The following is a 23,256-nucleotide window of genomic DNA, read 5'->3' on the forward strand; positions in this document are numbered from 1 at the left end:
CCCAGTGTCTGAAAGTGAACCTAACATTAGTAACAAGAACGATATCACACAAAAGGAAGTGCCGTAGTGCTGAAGATATCCACTGGCCAGATAATACACAACACAACATTACGACTCAGAGTATAATCATGCATTAAAACAAAGTACAACAATTATACATGTTTATTGTAAGTTGAACAGGAGTATGCATCAAGCAATTATGACTTATTGAACAATTATCTGGCTGTGCTAACACAAATAGTTCCACAGAAAATGGCATGACCAGCAGACTTACCCGTGACCATAATATGCTAACATGCCAAAATGTCAGCATCAACATTGTTAAAAAACAAAGGACCAGATGAAGCTTGTGCAACTATTTCACTTTCATGGAGAGAGTTGGACAATTAGTCCACATAACGTCAAGTTGTGTCATTTTAGGCTATCTCTGCAAACAAACAAAAACAAAATGATGTCCATGTAGCAACTAAACAAATGCTGAAAAAGAAATAAACAGCAGAGATTGAGAAATATAAAAGGTCAATCACAATGCCCAACCAGGTGGTTCTTTGTTGTCAGCTTGCGTTTTCCCATTGTAAGAGAGAAGGTGCGAAGACAAATAAAATATGTGTTACCACATCCTGTTCAGCCATTCGTCTGTGCACCGTCATGTCTACTTCTTCGTCAGAATGATGATAGCAGACGTGGCGCACAGTAGGTCTCAGAGGTAATATAAAAGTCTTGCACTTTGTGCACCACTCTGGGGGCAAAGTGATTTCCATTAAATTAAAAGGTACGGCCATGAAAGCGCGCCACTAGCAAACCCTCGCAAGCCATCAAGATAATCCCAAGGTGCGTCTTTTGCTTATCAAATTGTAAAATATCATCCATGACACATCGTAACAGGGCCCTAATTAATGCATTAAATCAATTTGGGATTGCACAGCGCAGAGTGGGCTGCTGGGATGGTGACATTAGGGCAAATGATGGCGGCAGATGTGCGCCGCCAGGAGGGATGTTTAAACCTCTCATCCAATCCATTTAGTGCATACACACTCCTCGACAAGAGCTCAGATGGTGCGAATCATAACTGCAGGATACTTGATATGTGATACGTATTTCTTAAAGAGTGAATTCTCTGAAGGGATTATATTTTTGAAGCTGTGTATTCTACAAAAGAGCAAAAACTCTCAAGGCACAAAATTCTCTCCAAACGTATTGGAAAACTGAGGCCAATTTCTTTAGTTTTACTGTAAACTGACATTTGGCTTTGACATTAAAGATTAATATAATACAAAAGCTCAACATTTCAGTTTTCATTTCCAGGTATTTACAATTGGATCTGATACTGACACAACTTGCCTCTTTCTGTCTAAAACCCACTTTTTTTTCCCAGGTGATATTATTGGAACATGTGACCGACCGATGTGCTTGGTCGCACAGGTTTTGATTATTCAAAAATAGCTGTGTAACCATCCATCCATCCATTTTCCGAACCATTTGATCTTCACTAGGGTCGCGGGGGGTGCTGGAGCATATCCCAGCCGTCTTCGGGCAGTAGGCGGGGGACACACTGAATCAGTTGCCAGCCAATCGCAGGGCACACAGAGACGAACAACCATCCACGCTCACACTCACACCTCGGGACAATTTAGAGCATCCAATCAGCCTGCCATGCATGTTTTTGGAATGTGGGAGGAAACCGGAACACCCGGAGAGAACCCACGCAGGCCCGGGAGAACATGCAAACTCCACACAGGGAGGCCGCAGCTGGAATCGAACCCGGTACCTCTGAACTGTGAAGACGACGTGCTAACCACTAGACTACCGGGCCGCCCCCTAGCTGTGTAATCATCAAGAAAAAAATTTAGAGCTACCCATAGGCCAAAAAAAAATGTTGAAACTTATACAACCTGAAAAATCAATTGTACATTGCACAAACATTTGCCATAGCTAAATAAAACTTTTAAGAATGTCTGCGAGAAAAAGCGGATAGACCCAGGAAAACAAAAAAAATTGTTGACAGCAGAACAATTGTGACACCCAGAAAGAGAGTGCAACACTGTCCAGAGAGCAGGAGTCAAGGGATCACAATCAGGGTTGGGAGGGTTACTTTAAATATGTATTTGGATACAGACATGGTAACCACGCGTGCACCATGTTGCAAAGATGGATTGATAGAGATAGTTTTTAACCAGGAAGCATTTAGACTTGGGAGTAACTTCAGTTCTGGTGGCAGCTTACTCCATGCGTGTGCAGCACAACAGCTAAATGCTGATGCATCATCTTTGCGTTGAACTTTGGGAGCTAGTAATTGCCCCGATCCTGCTGACCTCAGAACCCTACTGGGTTTATATTACGTGGTAATTTCTTGATTGTATCCAAGTTCTTTTTGTGAAACATGGATTTATTTTGTGCATGCAACACTTTGTTTTTTTCTTTTCTACCCGCCCCAATTTTGCTGCTGTAGACTGCAAATTTCCCCAGTGTGGGACAAATAAAGGTTATCTTATCTTAAGACCTTTGGCAATTTGTAGACCAGTTGCAAAGTTTTAAAATTTTAATACATATTTATTTATATAACGCTTTCACAACATCTGCAGCTGTAACAAAGCACTTTTGAGAACAGCTAACATAAAATAACACGAGACAAGCACAGTCATGCAATCGTAACCTCTATTTCTGCATTGTTGTTTGAAGCAGTTATAGATGCAAAAGAAGAGAATCAAAATGTCCTTTCATCAGTGGATCAGAGACATCATGCTCATAATGTGCACATGTCTGTTACTAGTTAGGGTTGAAACTAAACAAGAAGCTGTGGCGTCCAGTGACGAAAAAAGAAATTGGTTCACTTCTCCCGTCCCATATAAATCTACGTCAATTCCAAGCGCCGACTCTCAGCTCCAAATACGCCGACACTCCTCTCTCGTCATCCTTAGCTCCACCAGCCAGCCATCCAACCAGCCGCACCAACGCAGACTGTCCTGCAGCGCCGACATCTCAGATGAACAAAACGGGGCTGTGAAAAAATGCTTCCCGTTACAGGCGCAAAAACACAAACCACCAGACCAGGGGTCGGTCCCCAAAATACGGCCCAGGGGACTTATGCGGCCCATGGGCACATTTGACCCGGCTCTCTAACCTTCCTGTTGTCCTCGGGTCAAAATGACCCGTCACTGTGTTAAAAACGCCCCCAAAAAAACCCTAAATGATTTTTTAAATTGAAATTTTATGACTTTTCCTAGATTGTCCCCAACTGCAGAAAAATTCACATTTCCATGGAAGCTGTACAAAAAAAAGTACAAAGGTGGTCTTCAGGGCAAAATGACCTATGATGCAAAGAGGGTTGAAATCAAGGTCACACAGTTATTTACACACCATAGAATGTTTCAGTGTTTTAGTTGTGTCTCAGATCAATTAGTAGAACACGCGAACAAGACGGTAGCAGACATAAGCAAGACAAGATAGGTGGCGTTCTCGTAGATGGCAGAACTCTTTTTTTTGTGGACTTCAAGGGGCTATAAAGAGAGAGAGTTGTTTAGTTATTATTTATTTCCTGTTTTTTTTCTGTGAAGAACTAAGAGAGAATTATTTAGTTATTATTTATTTCATTAATAGTGTTATTATTGGTTTCCTGACTTTTTTTCTGTAAAGAACCTAGAAAGGGTTATTTGGTTATGTGTGGCTTTCTGGGAAACAATAATTTTTTTTAAGCTGAATTGAGCAGAATTACTGTACTCTGTCATAAGTAAGGAAAAGAATGGAGCAGGAAGGCGGGGAAAACAGACCAGTGAGGATGTGTGTCAGGCTGTCGTTCTGTAGAAAGTTCTTCTACATGTAGAATATCACGAGAGAAAAAAGATAAACCTAAAATCACTCTCACTGCTCACTGGTTAGTATTGTTTGGCCTTTGGTCACATGTGGTGGGGGCCTTTCCATCTAAAATTCCTGGATCGAATTTCTGTCCCAGTGTGTGTATTGCAATGAAGTTAGCCCTCCTATAACTGTGAAATGTTCTCTTCATCTTGAATTTCATAGGTTTAATTAGAACGCTAACCTGGCTTAGTACTTTTCCACCTACACACAGTTGTGCACACAGACACGCATTCCTTGTGTCGCTACAAATCAGGACATCCATCAGCGATTAAGATTTGATTCAGGGGTAATGAAGCAGCTCAGCAGTGCAACGTGCTGTGTGTTACAACTGCATGTGACAAAAATGGCCACCCTAATCACACACACACACACACACACACACACAGACTTGCATACATGCATGCACGGCACAGAGACGGCAGGCCTATCAAATCTGACACGGTTTTAATTCACATCACAGCTGCTAAGTTATCTAGCCCGAATGCAATATGCAGTTTACAAAGCTCCTAATTGTGCCGTTGTGGAGAAAATACCAACATGGACATTTCGCTTTGGGACTTATCCACTGCTGTGCCGTTTTTGTGTGCGTGAAATAGGTTCTTGTCGCAAGCTGGTCTGCCCTTTCTTCATTTGTAAACTTTTCTGGGTTTGTACCACCCACATAGGACATTGTCACAGGTTTGTCTTGCGTGCGACAAGAATTGCTACTCGAGCTTCATATTAGGAGTTAAGAATGTCCACAAGCTTTTGCCACAATGTCGCAGTTGGGGGGGGTGACGATGCCATCACGCTCTCCCTTTTGGTGAAGTGGAAGTTTTTAGTGTAAATGTGTCTTGACAAGCAAGATGCCTTGCAGAAGCCACTTTAAAACAATCTTTTGCAATTGCTTCAAGCAAGCACACAATCACTGGCAGGGTGGAGACCAAAGTCAGAGTCCCGCAATTTTGATTCAACGTGTTCATGTCAGAACATTCTGCCTGACCAACACTTTAGACATCACATATGAACCAAAGTATGGAGACACAAGTCAGCGGCTATACAGTGGAACCTCAAGTCGAATCCAATTCATGCTTGGGTGCAGGACAACTTCTCATCCATTCTGATTTTACCCATAGGAGATTATGAAAATAAGACGCCCCTTATCCGTCCAACTGAAATGTTTAACATTCACTTTAGTCCCTTTCAAAGGCCCACATACATTACTTCAGCTCTTGATGTTTCAGATTACCACGCAGAAACAGCTCCAGGACTTTTTATCTCCCGGTGCTAAAGGGGAGCTTTACCAATTTATAGAGGTGACTGAGGAAATAATTCATAAATATATATTTTAGAATATCAAATAAAAAGCTGGATGAGCTTTACTTGGGCTACACAGATTTCTTCACTGTTTTAGAGGACGGTATTGTGTATGCTATTTGCCCCAAAATTCAAACATTCCACGAGGAGGGAAAGATAATCAACACGTTTCAACATACAAAATCTTATCAGCTACATGGCCATCACTGCAACGGTGTTTCGAAAGCCTATAAGATGCCCACAGTATTAAATAAACGGCCAAAATCCAGCCATAAATAAAAATCCGAGGCCCTTTCCCAACACCACTGCACTCGAAAAGTACAGATATTTTGCTAGGGATGACTCGAGGGTGAAAATGACCTGTGAGTTCGTCATTGCTGAATGGCCCTCCCTTAAGCATCGTTGAGGAGTTAGCTAATAAACCACTTGGTACTCCGTTTTGTACTTCCAAGCCGCCACTATTTTTGGATGTATTCCAGCAAATATGTGACACATTCTTTGCACACACGGAAGAATGGAAATAAGGATACGAGCTCCACTACTGATTTATGTGTGATGCTAGCCCTGTTAGCTTTGCTAGCTTGCTAGGTCTGGCCTTGCAGCAGCTGGAAGAGAGCTTCAAAGTACACAGGGTTGCGCTACATGCAGTGCTCAGTTGTACATTTACTGTATTTATCCATCCATCCATTTTCCGAACCGCTTGATCCTCACGAGGGTCGCGGGGGGTGCTGGAGCCCATCCCAGCTGTCTTTGGGCAGTGGGCGGGGGACACCCTGAATTGGTTGCCAGCCAATCGCAGGCACACAGAGACAAACAACCATCCACACTCACATCCAAACCTAAGGACAATTTTTTTGAGTGTTCAATCAGTCTGCCACGCATGTTTTTGGAATGTGGGAGGAAACCAGAGTACCCGGAGAAAACCCACGCAGGCCTGGGGAGAACATGCAAACTCCACACAGAGAGGCCGGAGGTGGAATTGAACCCGGTACCTCTGCACTGTGAAGTCGACGTGCTAACCACTGGACTACCAGGCTGCCTACTGTATTTATTTACTTACTTATTTTATTTGTAAGTGCACTTTGTGAATCCTTACTCAAGAGTGTATGAGTTCCCATGAAGCCTTTATTTTACAGTTTTGTATTTCCATTCATTACTATTTTAATACTTGCTGTTCAGTTAAGAAATTGCTGATCTAAGCACGACCAAAAAGACCAACTGGAAGCATTTGGCAGGTTTTCTGAAGACATCCACCAAGGCAATTGAACAGTCATCTTCACAGTGACATACTTCTGGCGTGGGTTTTCATTTATTACAAAGTCAATGACTCTCTCAAAGGCAACTGATTTTTTATTTATTCGTTTATTAGTATTTGGGGGGGGTTGTTTTTTTAACAGGTTTCCTCCAAATCTTGAATATCACGCCCGAGTGCTCTCAGCATACTTAACAGCCAAATGGCCCCATGAGATGAAGAGGTGCATGGCCCTCTCACTCTCACCCAGCCCATTGAGGCGAATTGGTAAACAGGTCCCCACCCGCCCATTGACTTTGCCGCCACGTGGAGGATTCAGATTGCACCGCCTGCTGCTGCCAATTCGGTCGACTCAAACTGTTGAGAGTCTGTGCTGACATGGCCCACTGCACTCTCCTTGACTCACTGGCAGACTGCTCTATATGTATGGAAATGAGTGGTAATCACAATAATGTGTCCCATCTTCATGTATTGTAAGCATGTTATTATATTTTCCCCAGCTCTGTGGCTTTTTACCCTTTATCTATCAAGTTTTTCAATCTAACCTCCGCGTTTTTCTAGCCCCTTTCCCCCTTCTCTTCCTTTGTGTGCTCTCCCTCCATGTTTACTTTTCCACTCATCCAGGTGACAGAAGCACGCGTGCAATTAATTATGCTTAAAATACCAATTAATTCTGCTGAAAATGGGTGTGCCGAATTTCCCGCTTCAGCGTCACTGGGCCTCCTGTCCGTGAACTTCCCTAATTTTTGTGACTTTGTCGAAACATCTTCACCACCACCATCTCATTATCCAGTACCAATAAGACTGCAAGGTGTTTTTGTTATTGTCGCACCGTTGTGCTGAGCCCGTCTTCAGTATCTCATTATTTCCCCCATGCGGTTGGGGCTTGAGTAAGAGTGAGAGAAGTTAAACTCCAGATCATCTTTTTTTTTTTTTACACGCCAGCATCCCTTTCCCTGACCTGATGCTGTCTCTGAACCTCACAAATATGCGAGTCAATAAAGTATAATCATCTGTGAGCATAGCCTTGCTAAATCTTTTTCAAATGATGTTATGCTGGCATTTTCTCAAAATCCTGGATGCTACCCAGGGGATGCTCCTTTGAACAAAAGGTAGACATTTCTCTGGATATTCACTGACGATTTGCCTCCAAAGTTGCCTGAACAAAAAGTATGGTTACGCCATAAGCCGTTTTATTCAGTTTGCCAGCTTGACTTTCTGCTAATTTGTCGTTAAGGTTTGTGAATCCTTGTGTGGTGAGCTTGTTTAACAGAATGTCATTTGCTTCCTTTGTACGGTCTCGGCCAGCTGGATTTCCTCTTGTCCGTCTATCTCCAAGCAAAGTGACTGCATTCTGAACAAGATCACTCCAAGACAAACCGGAAATTTGGATGAATGGCATGAATCATATCATTAAAGCAAATTCATCCACGTCAGCGGCCATGAAGGACAAAGGCTTCGAGCTGTATGTGTCAAATTGAATGTACATGGTAACTTGCAAGAACAGGCCTTCTACCTCCTCTGTGTTCAGTTTTCATAACATTAGCTTAATTCATTTCCTGGTGAAGAAAGCTGTGTCATTTTTGGTCTTGGTCTTCTCTCCCAAACACCAAGTCCAATATGGGCATGGTGCTTTTTGTAAAATGCTGATTGCAGCAGGTATTTCACAAAATCTTGTCCTTGTGGATAGCAACAATCCTCAGCTGTGTGAAATGAAAAAGAAAATACTAATCATAAAACTAAGAGTGCTGTTGGAAGCCTGACGCACAAGCACACAGCAATCAATGCCTGGCAAAGGTACACCTTGTTTGTGTCAAAACCAGCCTTGGACACGGGACACAGTTGCAGCGTTCAGAGTAAAATGGGAAATTTATTTGAGAGCTGGTCAGATCTCTGCGGAGACGTCGGAGTGCACACACAAGGACCAAACACACTGGCACGGGACAAAGGGAGACAAGGACTATTCAAACACAAGGTGAGGAGCAACAGGTGGAGACAATCCGGCCAAGGTTGACAATCAGACTGGAACAAGAGGAAGGGCAAGTTTGTTGAAACTTGATCTTTTTTGTTTTTCTAGGCTTGCGCAGTAGATAGTGTGTTGTCAAATCTTAACAGAATGCTGAAGAGATTATGACAACCGGAAATAGTTGGACTTCCTGAAATTCCGCCTTTGACTACTTCCTATTCTTGTCTTATCTGATGTCAAGAAATGTTGAGAGGTTGAAGAGAAACACACCTGCTAACATCATGCACGTTCTGCACTTTGATGATTAAATCAAACTTGTTTGGCTCTCCATTTTTGGCCTTAGTGTATTTACCCAACATGCGGTTTAACCTGCCGCAGACAGGTCAAGTGAACAACTCTTTGCTACACAATAGGACACTACTTTATGAAGATAGTGGGATGGAAAGAAAATTTGGAATGCTTCATGTGAATCTGACCTGTGTCTGCAAAGTCTCGGACCGTTGCAGTTCTTGAAGCGCGTGCACCGCATCTTGGCAGAGATATTCACCAGAGTCAAAACAATGATGCCTGAAGTGAAATTTAAAAAACAAACAAAACAATAATCGACACACTTTCTGCAAATACACAAGTGCTGAGAGTCGTCTTAGAAAACACCCCACTAATCAACTCTAGCACGAGCCTTTTTTAGTACACAGTGTAGAGAGTATCCATCGAATGAAATCGCCTGGCTTACAGGCAGCTTCTCCAGCTTCAGATGTTTTTTCTTTTTTTTTTTTTTCCTTTTGTCAGAAGCATAGTTTGTTTTCTGCAGCAGGGGGGAAATTCTCCTCGCTGCAGAATCCCTCCTGATACTTTTCGATGATTCCAGCACCTTCGATGACTATTGATCTAAAAAGGTTTAATCTATGTATTAACGTGTATTTAATTACAGAGGGGAAGTACTGTAAATTATGCCAATGCTATGGAAATGCCAGAGAAAGGGCAGAATCGTCATTTAATTGAATTAATTCATTTACCAGGATTTTTTTTCTCCAGTTTGTTTTTTCACTACCTTTTCCTGATGTTGCTAGGCAACAAGGAACTCTTGTATACTCGTCTTTTCTTTTTTTTTGTATTTTGCGGACTTGGGGCTGGCTAGGAGAAAGGGCCACAGTCGGAGCAGCAATGAGTGCGTCAGCCACTCGCCGGGGGCCTCAGTGGGGCACGTGGGGCTTACCACGGAGTTAATGATAGCCGGGTGAGTTCAGCAAACCCCCAGCAGTGAACACAAGGCCACAGTGGGGGTCAAAGTAATGGCAGGGTACAACTTTCAACCAGGGGGCGGAATGAAAAATCCCCTGCAAGAATACAATGTTATTTTCCTGTTCGTTTTCTTTCCAGTTGAAGATGAGATGGCAAGTAAAACAACTTTGCTCTCCAGCACACTTTTTTGTTGTTGTTTTGTTTAACCGGGACTTTCTGGTGGTCCTCACAATAGGCATCCACTCTGTAATAAGTATGCTAATCAAATCCTTCACTGAAATGAATGCTGCTCTTTTATTATGTTGTTCTCTCACTCTCGATGATTGACGCAGTGCAATCTTGCTAATTAGCACCTCCACTTTCTGTTTAGTTTTCATTGTGTTTGCGGTCAGGCTGCGAGCCACTATATAGAAGCACCAGGTATTATCGCAAAGCTCCTAACTATCGGTCTACAGCACTTGCGCATTTCCAGCTGCGCGCCTTCTTCGGGCCAGACTTATGATAAACCCACCATTAGTACCCACCAACACAAAAGAGGCGTTCCTGAGACTTTTGAATGTCATTGAAATCCTTCAGAAAAATACGGTGCACTTGATATCACTTTGAAGGAGTACACTTTTTTTATGCTGTAGGAAATGCATTTTAGTACAGTAGTTGAAACTGAATACTTTGCTGATAATTGAACATGTTTGAAGGTTAATCAATAAAAAAGGGCTGGATCAGCGGTGTCCAATTTTTTTCTGTGTCACAGAGGCACTTTAATGTAAAAAACTCCAAAGGCTCATCTTCAATGCTGGCCGCCGTACGGAATGTTTGAACTGGAAAGCTCCTGAAAGAGTGGAAAATTGTCCGCTGGCGCTGATATTTTTCAACAATAAATATCCTGACTAAAACACTATATTAGCTAATTCACAATGCCTCTTTGATCAATTCTTTTGTGTCTACGTTTGATAATATTCTCTCAGTAACTTATGTTTTGAAGACCTGGAATGAGGGTGCTGTCTTTAAAACTGCAGTGTGTCACAGAAAAAATAATTTTTCACCTGAGCCACTTCTAAAAAATACTACACGCTATCAGCTCCTCTAAAATTGTGTTACTATACCCTGCATTTGGCCATGCACAGCCCCCCCCCCCGCGCTCCCGTTTGAAAAGACGAACTAACTTATTATTTAGCATTTCCTGTAGCAGAAGATAATGACACTATAATTGCATCTTCCGAAGGATTCATCTTTTTTTTCCATGCCCCACTCAGGCGGGGGAAGCCCAAGGAGTGAGCAGGCGGGGGAAGCCCAAGGAGTGATACTTGGAACTCAAAGTGCATTCCAAGTATCCTGAACCAAAGTGTCCTTTAAAGGAGCACTTCCAAGCCATATGGCATGTTACATTTAAAGCAGAACATTATGCTATCCCAGAAAGAGACCATGGTGATATCTAAGCACCTTTAATACTCTTTAATTCATTTATTTATTCATGTATTTATTTATTTGTTTGTTGATTAATTTATTTTAAATCATCAACGACATCAGGTATCATTTGTAACGCGCCAATTTTAGCATGTGGGCCACTCGTTACCGACCAATGGCTCATCTCCTATTAAAGCAGGGGCAACAGCAACAGGCAGAAACTATAAAGCTTTCAGTGGGCAGAAGAATGCTTGCAGCCAGAAAAGCATGCAGCTGCCCACCTTTTCTGACATAAGCACATGAGAGAAAATAGCCCTTAAACATGTTCAACCAAAGATTAATGCCCTTTCTTTGGAATCGGTTTGACAAAATTTTTTACCTCTTGTCACGTAGGTAAAAAGAAAAGCCATAAATGTTTATAAATGAGCGTTTAAAATGTGTGCTACTGTGTAATTTACTAATGTCAGATGTGAACACTTAAGGATCAGGGGGCTACATTCAAAGGAAAAATGTGCATTTAGGCCGACATTTTCCTTTTTTGGGGGTCATGCATCCTAATTTGCCCTCGATACTGGAATGGAGCAATAATGACATAATTTATTCCACACAAACATCTGGTTCCCACTTTTAAAAAGGATCTTTAGTAAAGATGCTAGTGCTCATCTATTGCAGCTTCATTCACGTCTTGCTTTCAAATTCCAACTGCATTTTCTCTCTTCTTTGCAGTCAATCAGAGAGGTGACAGGCTACGTGCTGGTGGGTCTCAACCAGTTCGACAACCTTCCATTAGAGAATCTGCGGATCATCAGAGGTACCAAGCTGTACGAAAGCCGTTATGCGCTTGCCATCTTCCTCAACTACAGACGTGATGGGTACTACGGATTGAGGCAGCTGGGCCTTCGCAACCTCACAGGTAAGCAATTGCTGTCAAATACTATCAAAGAAATTTAGTTGTTCTACTTCTTCCTTTCATAACTTTGCTGCTGTGAATTGGGAATTTCTCCATTGCGAGACTAATAAAGGTTTTCTCATCTTATCTTATCTTAAAATGTACGCATCATTGTTGACCCTGCAGCCTCTGATCAAACCAACACACCCTATGCAAACATAAAAGAATGGAAAATTACCTGATACCCTCAAATCTGTGGATTTTTAAGTTGCGCACATGTTACCGTATTTTCTGTACTGCAAGGCACACCTAAAAGCCTTCCACTTTCTCAAAAGACGGTGCGCCTTGTAATCCGGTATGTTTTATATATGGATTAATATTCTGATATCATGGATGTAGTATTTTAAATGTTCTGTAAATCGCTTTGTTGCAGTGCAGCGGTTGTGAACGCTCCATATGAATGAAGCTGTATTGTACTGTAATATCTTTAGCATAGCTCCATGTAGTGAAGAGGTGGGCAAACCACGGCCCACGGGCTGCATCCGGCCCGTTGGTCTTTTTAATCCCGCCCGCCGAAGGTTGGTACACAATTAAGGTTCGCTGTAAATGATTGCATTCATTTCATTTGGACTTGTAATTACAGGCATTTCAACACCAGGTGGCGAAGTTACTTGAAGTTGCAGAGCACAGGGAGGGAGGGGGAGACGACACGGAAGCCCGCAGTAGCGCCAGCTCAAGCAACTCCCGCTCGATACGACAGAATAAGTGTGTCCGTGCCGCTAATTTCTATCATTGGATCCAAAACGGCGACATGCAAGTGACTCTTTATTGCAGTGAGTTTTACTGGAATTGCGAAAAAATTTGATGTCCTGTCGGTCATGGCATCCAAACGGAGAGGAACATTCGTGGCCGCGGAAGAGAAAGTGAAGTGTGTCTGATTAAACAAAGCGGGTTACAAAGTAAGAAACACTCAGGAGACGCTTGAGTCTGAAAGACTCAAATCAACGAGACTTTGAAAAACGAGGAAGCGATTCTTGCTCAGTCAGATTCTGGCTATTTCCATGCCCAGAGTGAATTACTTGCGGCTCGACGGACAGTCGAGCAAATAAACACATTCTTGCAAACTGTTATCGTGCTGAAGATTTTCTGCAAACTGGACCGCTAATAAGAGAGGAAGCGAGTTCCATTGCGCTATGGGCATCAAAGACTTTGAAGCGTTCCGTGGCTGCCTTCAAAAGTTCGATGCACGACATCAGCTGAGCAACGCTGTCTTGTGTGGTGATCGAGGGGAGGTCAAGTTCAAGACAGTGAGTGGAAAGAAAGCCACCAGGTCTTTTACTCATCTCATTTTGTAGCAAATAGTCCTATTTTGTCATATACCTGTACTGTATGCTGCCGTTTTTGGGCAATAGACTGTATTGTTGCACTTTGTTGCTTGTGTTGTCACACATGTATGTTGTTAACATTCTTGGACGTTCATACAGGACATATACCACAGTTGTTTCACTGTTCTCATTTTTAAAAAGTATGCTGCTTTTGTTCTGTTGATGTTTGGTATGGACTGTCACCATATACAGTTTTTTTTTAATATTTACCGTATCTCATGCAGACTCGGCCCACCTGTCAAATTTAGAAATCAATGTGGCCAAAAGGTTTGCCCACCCCTGATCTAGTGGATGGATAGCGCAAAATCAGCCACTATTGCAGCTTCCATTCTATGCGCCTTAGAAGGCAGTGCGCTCTATACTGTAGATGAAAATACTTTTAAAATAGGCCATTGATTGAGTGTGGCCCTTATACCCCAAAGTGCCTTATTGTGCGGAAAATACGATACAAAGTCAATCAAAAAAATGTTGCTATGACGATAATAGAACATCAATTATTTTGATGAGTCACTAGAGGTTCACGCAGGATGTTCCCTTCAAAGTACAAAAATATGTTTGTTTTGCTCATTTGGAAAACGTCACAATTCCCGGCTTGTGTTTGACTTATGCATATTTAATAGGCACAAAATTAGAGCTCAAAATTTGATGTCACGTCACTGCTACAAAATTAATTTTGTGTTGTATGGTAAGATCAAATATCGCTCCGAAAAGGCTTATTTTCTCTTTTAATTACATTTCTCTTTTATGCGCTCAAAATTGTTCCTCTCTTGCCAAGTATGCTCATAAAAGGCTGTTCGGGGTTAGTATTCGTGTACAGGCACGCACACACACACACACACACACACACACACACACACACACACACACACACGCACACACACACACACACACACACACACACACAAAACCACACAATGGTGTTGATTCTATTAGCACAATTCCGTCACACAGATTATTTGTGGTCATGGCCTTACAATCAGATCATCTCCTAGTAATGTGGTGGAAGACAACATTATCCTTTATCATAGATTTTAAACTGGACTTCTCAAGAAGAGGTTGCTCTGCCATTTTCTCCAATGAATTGTTTCTTCCTTTTCACCTGAAGACACGGAAGAAGAAGTTGAACGGTCATTCTGGTGTTCCTTCTTCGTACTTTCGCATAAGAGCACAAACTGTTGATGGAAAAGTGCTGTCGGATCAACACCTGATGACAGTATGCAATTTGAGGAGAACCAAGGACCGAGGGTAACTCCTTTGCAATCTTTTGCACATAGGACACAACAGAGAAATTTTACATAAAACTCATCAACAAGCTACAGATTGTATGGATTGTGCGTACCAAAAAAAAAGTTCATCTTTGGCATCAATTCGACAGACTTTGGGAGAGTTGACAGTAATCTGTTTGCGGGGGTGTTCTTCCAGTTCGAACAGAACAACATCCTCGGGTGTGTCAAGTTGTGGCCAATGGAAAATTCATTTCCAGCATGCATGTCCTCCACAGTACAGCCAAGGAACAAAAGAAATGTACCACAAAGCCGCCAGAAATCTCAACAACTTGTTGGAAATTCAGCACAAATGAAGCCACAATAATTATGTCAACTTCCATATCTAAACTGACTCTAATTTGTCATGGGCAATTTCAAGTTCATTTCTACAACATCCTTTGTGGAGTGCATGGAGGAAAGCAAATATCCGCCTAAGTTGATCAAGGATTGGACAATTGGAAAATTTGATACTATGACGATACGCTCCCACAGTTTGAGCATAATTTTGAAGAGTTGTCCTCAAACACAGCACTTCCTTTAGCCACTTGAATCAATCACGGTTCAAAGACGCTGCTGCAAGAAAACATATTGTCACCCTTTAGAATTACCCGGATTTCTGCATAAATTGGCCATAAGATTTAGCTCAAGGAAACTATGTTATGGACAGCTGAAATCCAAGTTGATTTGTGTAAAAGAGGCACACAACACAATGTGCGGACAAAAAAGGCACAGCATACCACCCCTAGTGTAAAGTTGATGGAGGGCCCATCACGGTTTGAGATTGCTTTGCCCCTGCACAGCCTGGATGCATAGCTATCGTTGACAAAAACAAAATCTCTCTCTCTCTCTCTCTCTCTCTGTCTCTCTCTCTCTCTCTCTCTCTCTCTCTCTCTCTCTCTCTAATATATAAATATATATGTATATATATATATATTATATATTTTGTATACAGAGAGAGAGGGAGAGATTTTTTTTATTTAATATAATTTTCTCCCATTACTCTTTTCTCCTTTTTTTTTTTTTAATAGTCATGGTCGTTTTAATGACACACACTCACAACACATTCCAAACAATTCTCACTAGCTGTTTGAAGTCAGCCAGATGTATGAATTAGTTTGCACCAGAGCTGCTGCACTTCCATGTCAACCTTCTGAACCAGCTCACTATTAGGCAGGCGGAGTATTTTCACGGGCTACTCACTCGTCCTGTGAAAGCCGCCATGCACGTTGGACTGGATGGATCGTGTTTGTCATTTGTTTTGTGGTATGTAGACTCCAGTATATTCCGTATTTACAGCACAACAATTTGACTGCGGCTTTGTCCCACTGCAAATTCAGTCCCATTGGGAGTAGGCAGAAGGCATGGATGCATGTTTGGCTCCAAATTTATAGCTGGCCATTTGAAAGGAATTCACTTTTTTTATGGCGTTACCTTTGAAATGTAACGTGTTCAGCATTACCTTTGAGATAAGTGTCATCGGTTCTTTTTTTCTTTTGAAGTACATTTTACTTTTACTTTAATTGCTTGTATGCAAGGGTTTCTGGTGTGCCTGTCCATCCATCAAGTGAAATATTATTAAGCATATGCCAATTATTTTCTTATATTTCCTCGTGTATGAAATTTGCCGTGGATACTTTTTTTCATCCTTTTACATCCTTCATGATGACAACAGTGTTTTACTTTGCGTCTTTTGGCAAAGTTCTTCAAAATACAGTGTTGCATTGTCCATAGACAAAGTGGGAAAAATTACCACGCCTAAAAAAAAAAAGGCTAATACCAATAGTCACTTGCGCTTTTAATTAGTGAGAACAAAGAGGGCTGGAACATATTAAAAATGGATCTTGTGTCATCGTTATGGCGCTCATCATTCGAACATATCGCATCGCTTCAAACGTTGCCTTTGCTCACACAGAAAATGCTGCTGTTTGCAAGGCAAACAAAAAGCCTCAGTGTGCTTGTTAAATGTTTTTTTTCTTGGACATTTTCAGAGAGTTGAACCCCCCCTTTTTTTTCCAAATTAAAAAGCATGAATAACAAGCACTGGGGTGTTATGTAAAGCTGAGTACGCCTAGCTCCTCTCCTTTCACCGGGAAATGTCACTAAATTAGCCACAATGATCTCCAGCTTGGGCGGCCGGGTGTACAAGTGGTTAGCATGTCTGCCTCACAGTGCAGAAATGCAGGGTTTGATTCCGGCTCCGGCCTTCCTGTGTGGAGTTTGCATGTTCTCCCCGTGCCTACGTGGGTTTTCTCCCGGCACTCCGGTTTCCTCCCACAGTCCAAAAACAAGCATGGCAGGTTAATGGAAGACTCTAAATTGTCCCTAGGTGTGAATGTGAGCGCAGATGGTTGTTCGTCTATGCGTGCCCTGCGATTGGCAGTTCGGTGCATCCCCCGCCTAGTGCCCGAAGACACCTGGGATAGGCTTCAGTGACCCTTGTGAGGATAAAAAGGATCGGAAAATGGATGGATCTCCAGCCTGTTGTTGCCTGCCTTTTCTCTGCCACACAGTGATATGAACCCATGGCATTAATTGACATGCAAACCATGCTAATATGTCATTCCACATTCCTTGTCTTGTTCCCAGTTATGCTTTGCTTGATCATATTTAAGGACTCATTTGCAGAGGGGATGTGTCAGCAGGGTTTGCTGTCCAACCCCTTTGGTGTGAAGGGTGCAATTCCACTATCACATCTCATTTATCGTATCACAATTTTGACTGATAAAAAGCAATAAATAAGCAGTTTGACATTGCAGTTTGCAAGTCAAAATTAGCATTTTGCGCTTCACACTAAATAGCAAGATTGTGAATCACAGATATTTTAGTATTTCCCATAGCTGAACCGCCGACACAGTCCAAAAAACCATAGCTGGGTTGGATGAGCCCAAGTTTACGTGCTGCAAGGCACTTATGTGTCCTACGCACAGTTACAACTTACCCCTTAGAAGCTAGCTAGCAATGAGCTTCGGTTGGCGCTTAGAACTACTAACGACATTGCTGAGTCACTGCTTAGTCCACAGGTGTCAAGCTCAAGGCCCGGGGGCCAAATCTGACCCGCCACATAACTTTATGTGGCCCGCGAAAGCCAATCAAGCATGTCAAATTCCATGATGCTTCCTAAAATCTGTAACAAGATTTAAATTGAAGAAAATGATTATTCTTTACTTCTTTATGTTTTCACAGTCATAATGGCCCAACTACAATGTGGCTCACGACAAAAATGAGTTTGACACCCCTGCCTTAATCAGTAATTAACCCGTCCATGACGGTGAATAAGACCCACCATTCAACTTTGAACAGCAAAATAGCAGGCAAATTAATAATCGCCAGTCAGGAGAAGTTTTACAGTTTGTGCTCCTGATGTATGTAATAAACAGTTTGTATTTATTGATGTATGTATTTGTATATTTATTTTAAGTACATATTTTGTTTGTTTGCTTTTCCCTCCCGCCTTCATACATATTAACGTTTCGCAGCAATGCATTTCAATGGGTGTCAATTATATGCAGATTTTCAGTATTCAAGGGGCGGCCTGGTCTCTAACCTCACTTTCAAACAAGTGCAGTATAATGCATTTTAAAACACATCTCTGAGTTCACTTTGCAGGATCATCAAAAGAATGTTTCACTGAGTGTTTGCAGTTGCAGTAGTTAGTCTAGTCAAGTTTTTTTTTTTTTCATGTTTCATTTTTTCAATGCCATCAAAGTTTAGAAATGGTAATCACCAAAAAATCAGAGGCTACTGACGAATTTGTCCTCTAATTTTGACCAGTGCTCATAAATCAGACTAATTTAATCTAAATGTCGGTGTTTATCATCCTCCCCCGCAAGACCTTTATTTTTCATTGTTCAGTCATTATCCAAGGTTGTGACCACTCTTGTTATAAATAGCAAAGAATGGAGATGATCCTGATTTTCCCTCACTTTGCAACACACTTTACAACCCAGCTTGACTTTTGACCTCTTTGAGCTTTCGAGATTACTTACGACTTTACGAGATTACTTTTTTTTTTCAAGATGGCGCCTGAGTAGGCAGCCGTCGGCACGTGCTGTTCAATAGCCTTGTGTTTTTTGTTGTTTTTGTCTTTTGTTTGTCACATGGTGTTGTTGTGACGTCGCGTGGCCCTAATGTGGACTGTTTCCAGTCACGACATTCGTCAAAGAAGAAGAATCTTGGCTTGGTGGTTGCGCCTTCTTGACGGCATGCATGTACCAGCCCTGATTTTGATTGGGATAAATGTCGGCGCCATTTGACTGTCGTTGCTGGACAGCTCTGGGGTGCTTGTGTCTTGCGCCTGAAATAGGCAGCATTTTCACAGCCCCACTTTTTTCAGCGAAAGGTTCGGTGCTGATCGACAGTCTGCAGCTGCATGGATGCATGGCTTGAGGGGCCGACAATGAGAAGAAAGCAGCGTCAGCGCAGAGCGCCGATGCGTATGTGGAACTGAGAGTCACAGCTTGGAATTGAAGCTGATTTACATGCGACAGGAGAAGAGAGCCAATCTCTTTTTCGTTAATGGATGCTACAGCTTCTTGTTGCTTTTAAGCTTAGCTTGTAGCAGTCGTGTGCACATTTCAGTATGACGTCTTTGATCCACTGGTGAAAAGGACACTTTGATTCGCTCCTCTTTCATCTGTAACTGCTTCAGACAACAAAGTGTATGCAGAAAAGTGGTTACGATTACAGACTGCCTCTGCCTAATGTGTTGTCTTGCATTAATTTGTCATTTTATCTTCACTTTTCTTTTGATGGCAGAGCGGGCACCCGCAGTGGCTCCTCTTATTGTGTTGTCTGTTTAAGAGGGAGGAAATGTCATCACATACAGCACAGATGAAATTTACTGTATGTTACACATACAACACATTTGACAATAAAGTTGTACTTGACTTGACTTGACTCCGCTTTACTAAACGATTTTGGTGTGGTTACATTGTCTCCTCAAATCCCCGTAGTGACAACACATTGGTCAACCGCCTTTGCTCATTCGCATGATTCGCATTCAGCTGCTTTCATGTTTTTTGGCACAGTCTGTTTGGGTTGTGCTGATTGGAGGGCCATGACTTAATTCAGATGCAGGGAAGTGGACACAGAAGCGTACTTATTCGGTTGCACCCCCGCCCCACCAACTTCTGCAGCATCTCCAGTTACATGTTTCACGTTAGAATTTTTCACGGTTGCACAGTGAATTCGTGGTTAGCACATGTGCCTCACAATTACGAGGTTGTTGGTTCAAATCTGGGCTCTGGCCTTCCTGTGTGACATTCACATGCTTTTTATGTGCTTGCATGGGTTTGCTCTTGTGATTGCAGCTTCCTCCGAACACCCAAAAACATGCTTCTTAGGTTGAAGGTTTTAAATAGGTAAATAGGTACTCTTCTGAGTATAATTTTTGCCTCAGAAATGTCCTTTTCTATTCCGTGTGACTGAGATGACCCAAAGTAATTGGAGGGTAGGATTGTTGGAATTCTAAAAATTCTTAGGAGCGGTGTCTGGATTCAACCTTTAAGCCACCTCGAGCAAAGGTTATTTCGGACCAACCTTTTCGAAAGGAGATACATTGCCCACAATCCTTTACTGCAACAAATACTAAAGCCACAGGCCACAAACAAAGTTCACAGACTACTTGAAAATGTTTAACAGTTTTACGCTAGTAATACATTCTTTTTTATGTTGCTCGTTCTGCTCCCTGGGCAAACCTCTGCTGCATACCTTTGCTGTCATCTTTAGACTAGTGGTGCTGCAGAGAACATTCTACTGTTAAAAAAATAATAATAATAAAAAATTAACATTTTTGGATTGACTTCCCATTTAAAGAAAGGTGGCATAAAGTTAGATGTGTCTTTCTGCTAAGGTCCTGTGTCTGCGGCCCTTGCAATTTGACGAGCAACCGGTCTAGGGTGTAGTATAAACGGTATAGAAAATGGATGGATGAATTTGTCATCGTCGCCATATCTCATAGTTTGACACAATTGCCTTTGCCTGTGGATGTTTTTGGGTTGAGAACAGGAAGGGTTAAAAATGGGAGTGGCTGTATCTCAGTCGATTGTCAAGAGTGGAAGGGAAGGCGCAACATAAAAGTGGGTGGTGAGAGTGATGACAAGAATTTAGTGTCCACTGAAGGCTTGGCGTGTACAAAAAGTGTCATCTCCTGCCTCCTACACGGAGTCCTCAGTGCACAAAGCATTTTTCATAAGGACTCGTAGCAAAAACAATCTCATTGGAGACTGTGAAATTTAATCAGGGGTTTAAAACACAATTATCAGGGAGGTAGTGGTGGCACTGTGGCCTGCCGAAGAAGAGGTGCAGGTGTACTGTGAAAGGGACCACCCCCGCGTTGTCTGTGCCTTGCAGCTCCTCTCCCATTTGTCACTGAGCACAATAACTCTTTGGATGGCAGAGGTAATAATGGAGAAGTGTGGAAATGGGACTCCAGAGACTCACCTTCTCTCCGTGAAGATCAGTTAAGTGTTTCTCAACTCGCAAAGATGGTGACTTTTATCAAAACACAATGACACAATGAAAGTTCATTTGGTCCTGGACTGCTCTGGGGCAGTTTTGCTGATTCGTCACTTTTGTTGGCGTTTTTGCAATGTCTACCGGCGGCTCGTGTGTGGTCTGCTGTCAAAGCTGTGATTCATAAGATCAGAGAAGTCATTTTCAAATAATTTGCTTTCTTTCGCAACAGCCACCCCCCCCCCCCCACTCCCCCGTGCTCGTCTGAGCAAACATGCTCGAAGGCATCACGCAGTAGAGTGCTTCGCACAGTTGCACACATCGCTTCCTCGGAGACACACCGCTTGCTCTGCGCTCGTAGCTTTTTCTCTGGAATAGTTGTCTACTCAAATAGGCACATGACAGAAATCAGCTATTTTTCAAATCAAATAGAACTGAGCACTTTAATAGGTACACCTATACAATCTAGTGCAGTGGTTCTTAACCTTGTAAGAGGTACCGAGCCCAATCGGTTCTTATGCACATTCACCGAACCCTTCATAAGTGAAAAAGGGTATTATTGTTATTTCTTTTTACTTATTCCAGACAAAAAAACACATTTATTAAAAATGGAAAAAAAGTAAACAGAATTATACTATTTTTTTAATTGTATACAAAATGAACCAGCCAGTGATGGCCAAGCGGGCGTGTCATAACTAATTGACGTTGAATCGAGCATGTCTTAATAATCTCCATGGCAGAGGCTCTGTCAAACCCCTGAGACTGATTCGCCTAACCCCTAGTGTTCGATTGAACCCATCTTAAGAATCACTGGTCAAGTGAGATCGAGTGACCTTCACATATTTGTGAAATAACTTGAAATGAATATGAGAAATGTCTCCTGGTACTCAGTGCAATGATGCCGTGATGATATCACTGTCAACATTAATCATAAATATGTTGTAATATGAATACCTTCCTGTGTCAAAAGAGGATGTCATTTTTGTAAAGGCACAATTTGTGATTGAGTTCTTCTGTTGGATCGTGTATTACCTGTCACACTGTCAGAGTTAAATTTCGGTTTGATATTTTGAAGTCTTTGCAACTACTGTAACACTTTGCAATTAGATTGTCGAGTGATGCAGATATTTACCCAAATGGGACATTTATTTGCAATTCCAAAATACTTGCAGGGAATATCTTTTGTTTTTACAGTCAAAACCTACGCCAGTGACCATTCCAACAAACAGAGATGGTATCCAACTCTGTGGTATTCATCTTGTTCTCGTGGTGTGTCACGTGTGCGAGGTTCAAAGTGAACACCTGACAAATAGATGCCAGCTGTTCACTGGTGAACAGGTCCAGGGTGGATCTGCCCGCGTTACGGCTGGATGGATGCCAGGTTGGTTCTGTTTCTGTTGAATGACTCTGCTATTGGATGCTTTCTATTCCTCCAAGCTGAGTGCCACACGCTCGCTGCCACTTTATGAATTTGCAAGGGATCTTTTGCCATTTCAGGTAGTGTCTGATGTTCCCCAAAGAAGCAGCTGTCTAGTGAAATGCATGCAATTTGTTTGAGTTTCCCCGAGTTGTGCATGCATTTGTTGGGGGCCACCCGGATCATTGTGCCAGACAGTGAAATTGTAAATAAACCACAAATGGTCAGTGGGTGACTGAGATGAAGCCGCAATCAATACATAGCAAGTTTACAAAGAAAAGTCACACTCTAGTTTTTTCCATGTTGCACCATTTTTGTTCTTTTTGCCTTTCACAGAAACACTTTACTTGCTCACAGGTGGATGGATGTTTGGTAAATGATTTCCTTGTTTTTTTCTTTTCCTCCGATTAAAGAAGCCGCACGCATCTTTTTTTCATTTAAAAAGTACAAGGTGCCTTCCTAGAAGGATCCCAGAAACCACATAACTCCTCAGCTCTGCCTACAGATGTACGGCTTTGTCTTCGGCATCCATCCAAACCTTTCGAATGATCGTTTGCCGTGAAATGGAAAAGTGAATGTCAGTGGCATTTTGTTTTGGTAGAGGTTTGTATCGGATGCGGTCCTGGCAGGCCAGCCGGCTTTACTCTACCTTGGCTTGTTTTCCAAGAAAAAAGAAAAAAGTGAAAAGACCAACTCCTCTTCTAGGTTCTCCTCCTAATGCTCAGATGCTCATCTGTGTGTCACACCCTACAAGACAATGCCAGCAAGCGTGAAAACGTGGGCTCATCAGCCGAGAGCGGCTCGCTATCACCGCTTTATTCATCAGCATAAT

General features: G+C 42.2%; 1 protein-coding gene across 3 annotated transcripts in view; it reads left to right on the forward strand.

Moving 5' to 3' along the window:
* The window catches only part of LOC127595818 (receptor tyrosine-protein kinase erbB-4-like), a 177,729-nt gene that overhangs the window by 86,299 nt on the left and 68,174 nt on the right, over positions 1-23,256 (forward strand). For all 3 annotated transcript variants that reach the window (XM_052057674.1, XM_052057673.1, XM_052057675.1), the window contains exon 3: positions 11,742-11,928. In XM_052057674.1, the coding sequence (XP_051913634.1) occupies positions 11,742-11,928 (187 nt within the window). The remainder of the gene's footprint in view (positions 1-11,741; positions 11,929-23,256) is intronic.

The sequence above is a fragment of the Hippocampus zosterae genome, chromosome 2 (genome assembly GCF_025434085.1).
Source record: "Hippocampus zosterae strain Florida chromosome 2, ASM2543408v3, whole genome shotgun sequence".
In the NCBI taxonomy this organism is placed as follows: Eukaryota; Metazoa; Chordata; class Actinopteri; order Syngnathiformes; family Syngnathidae; genus Hippocampus; species Hippocampus zosterae.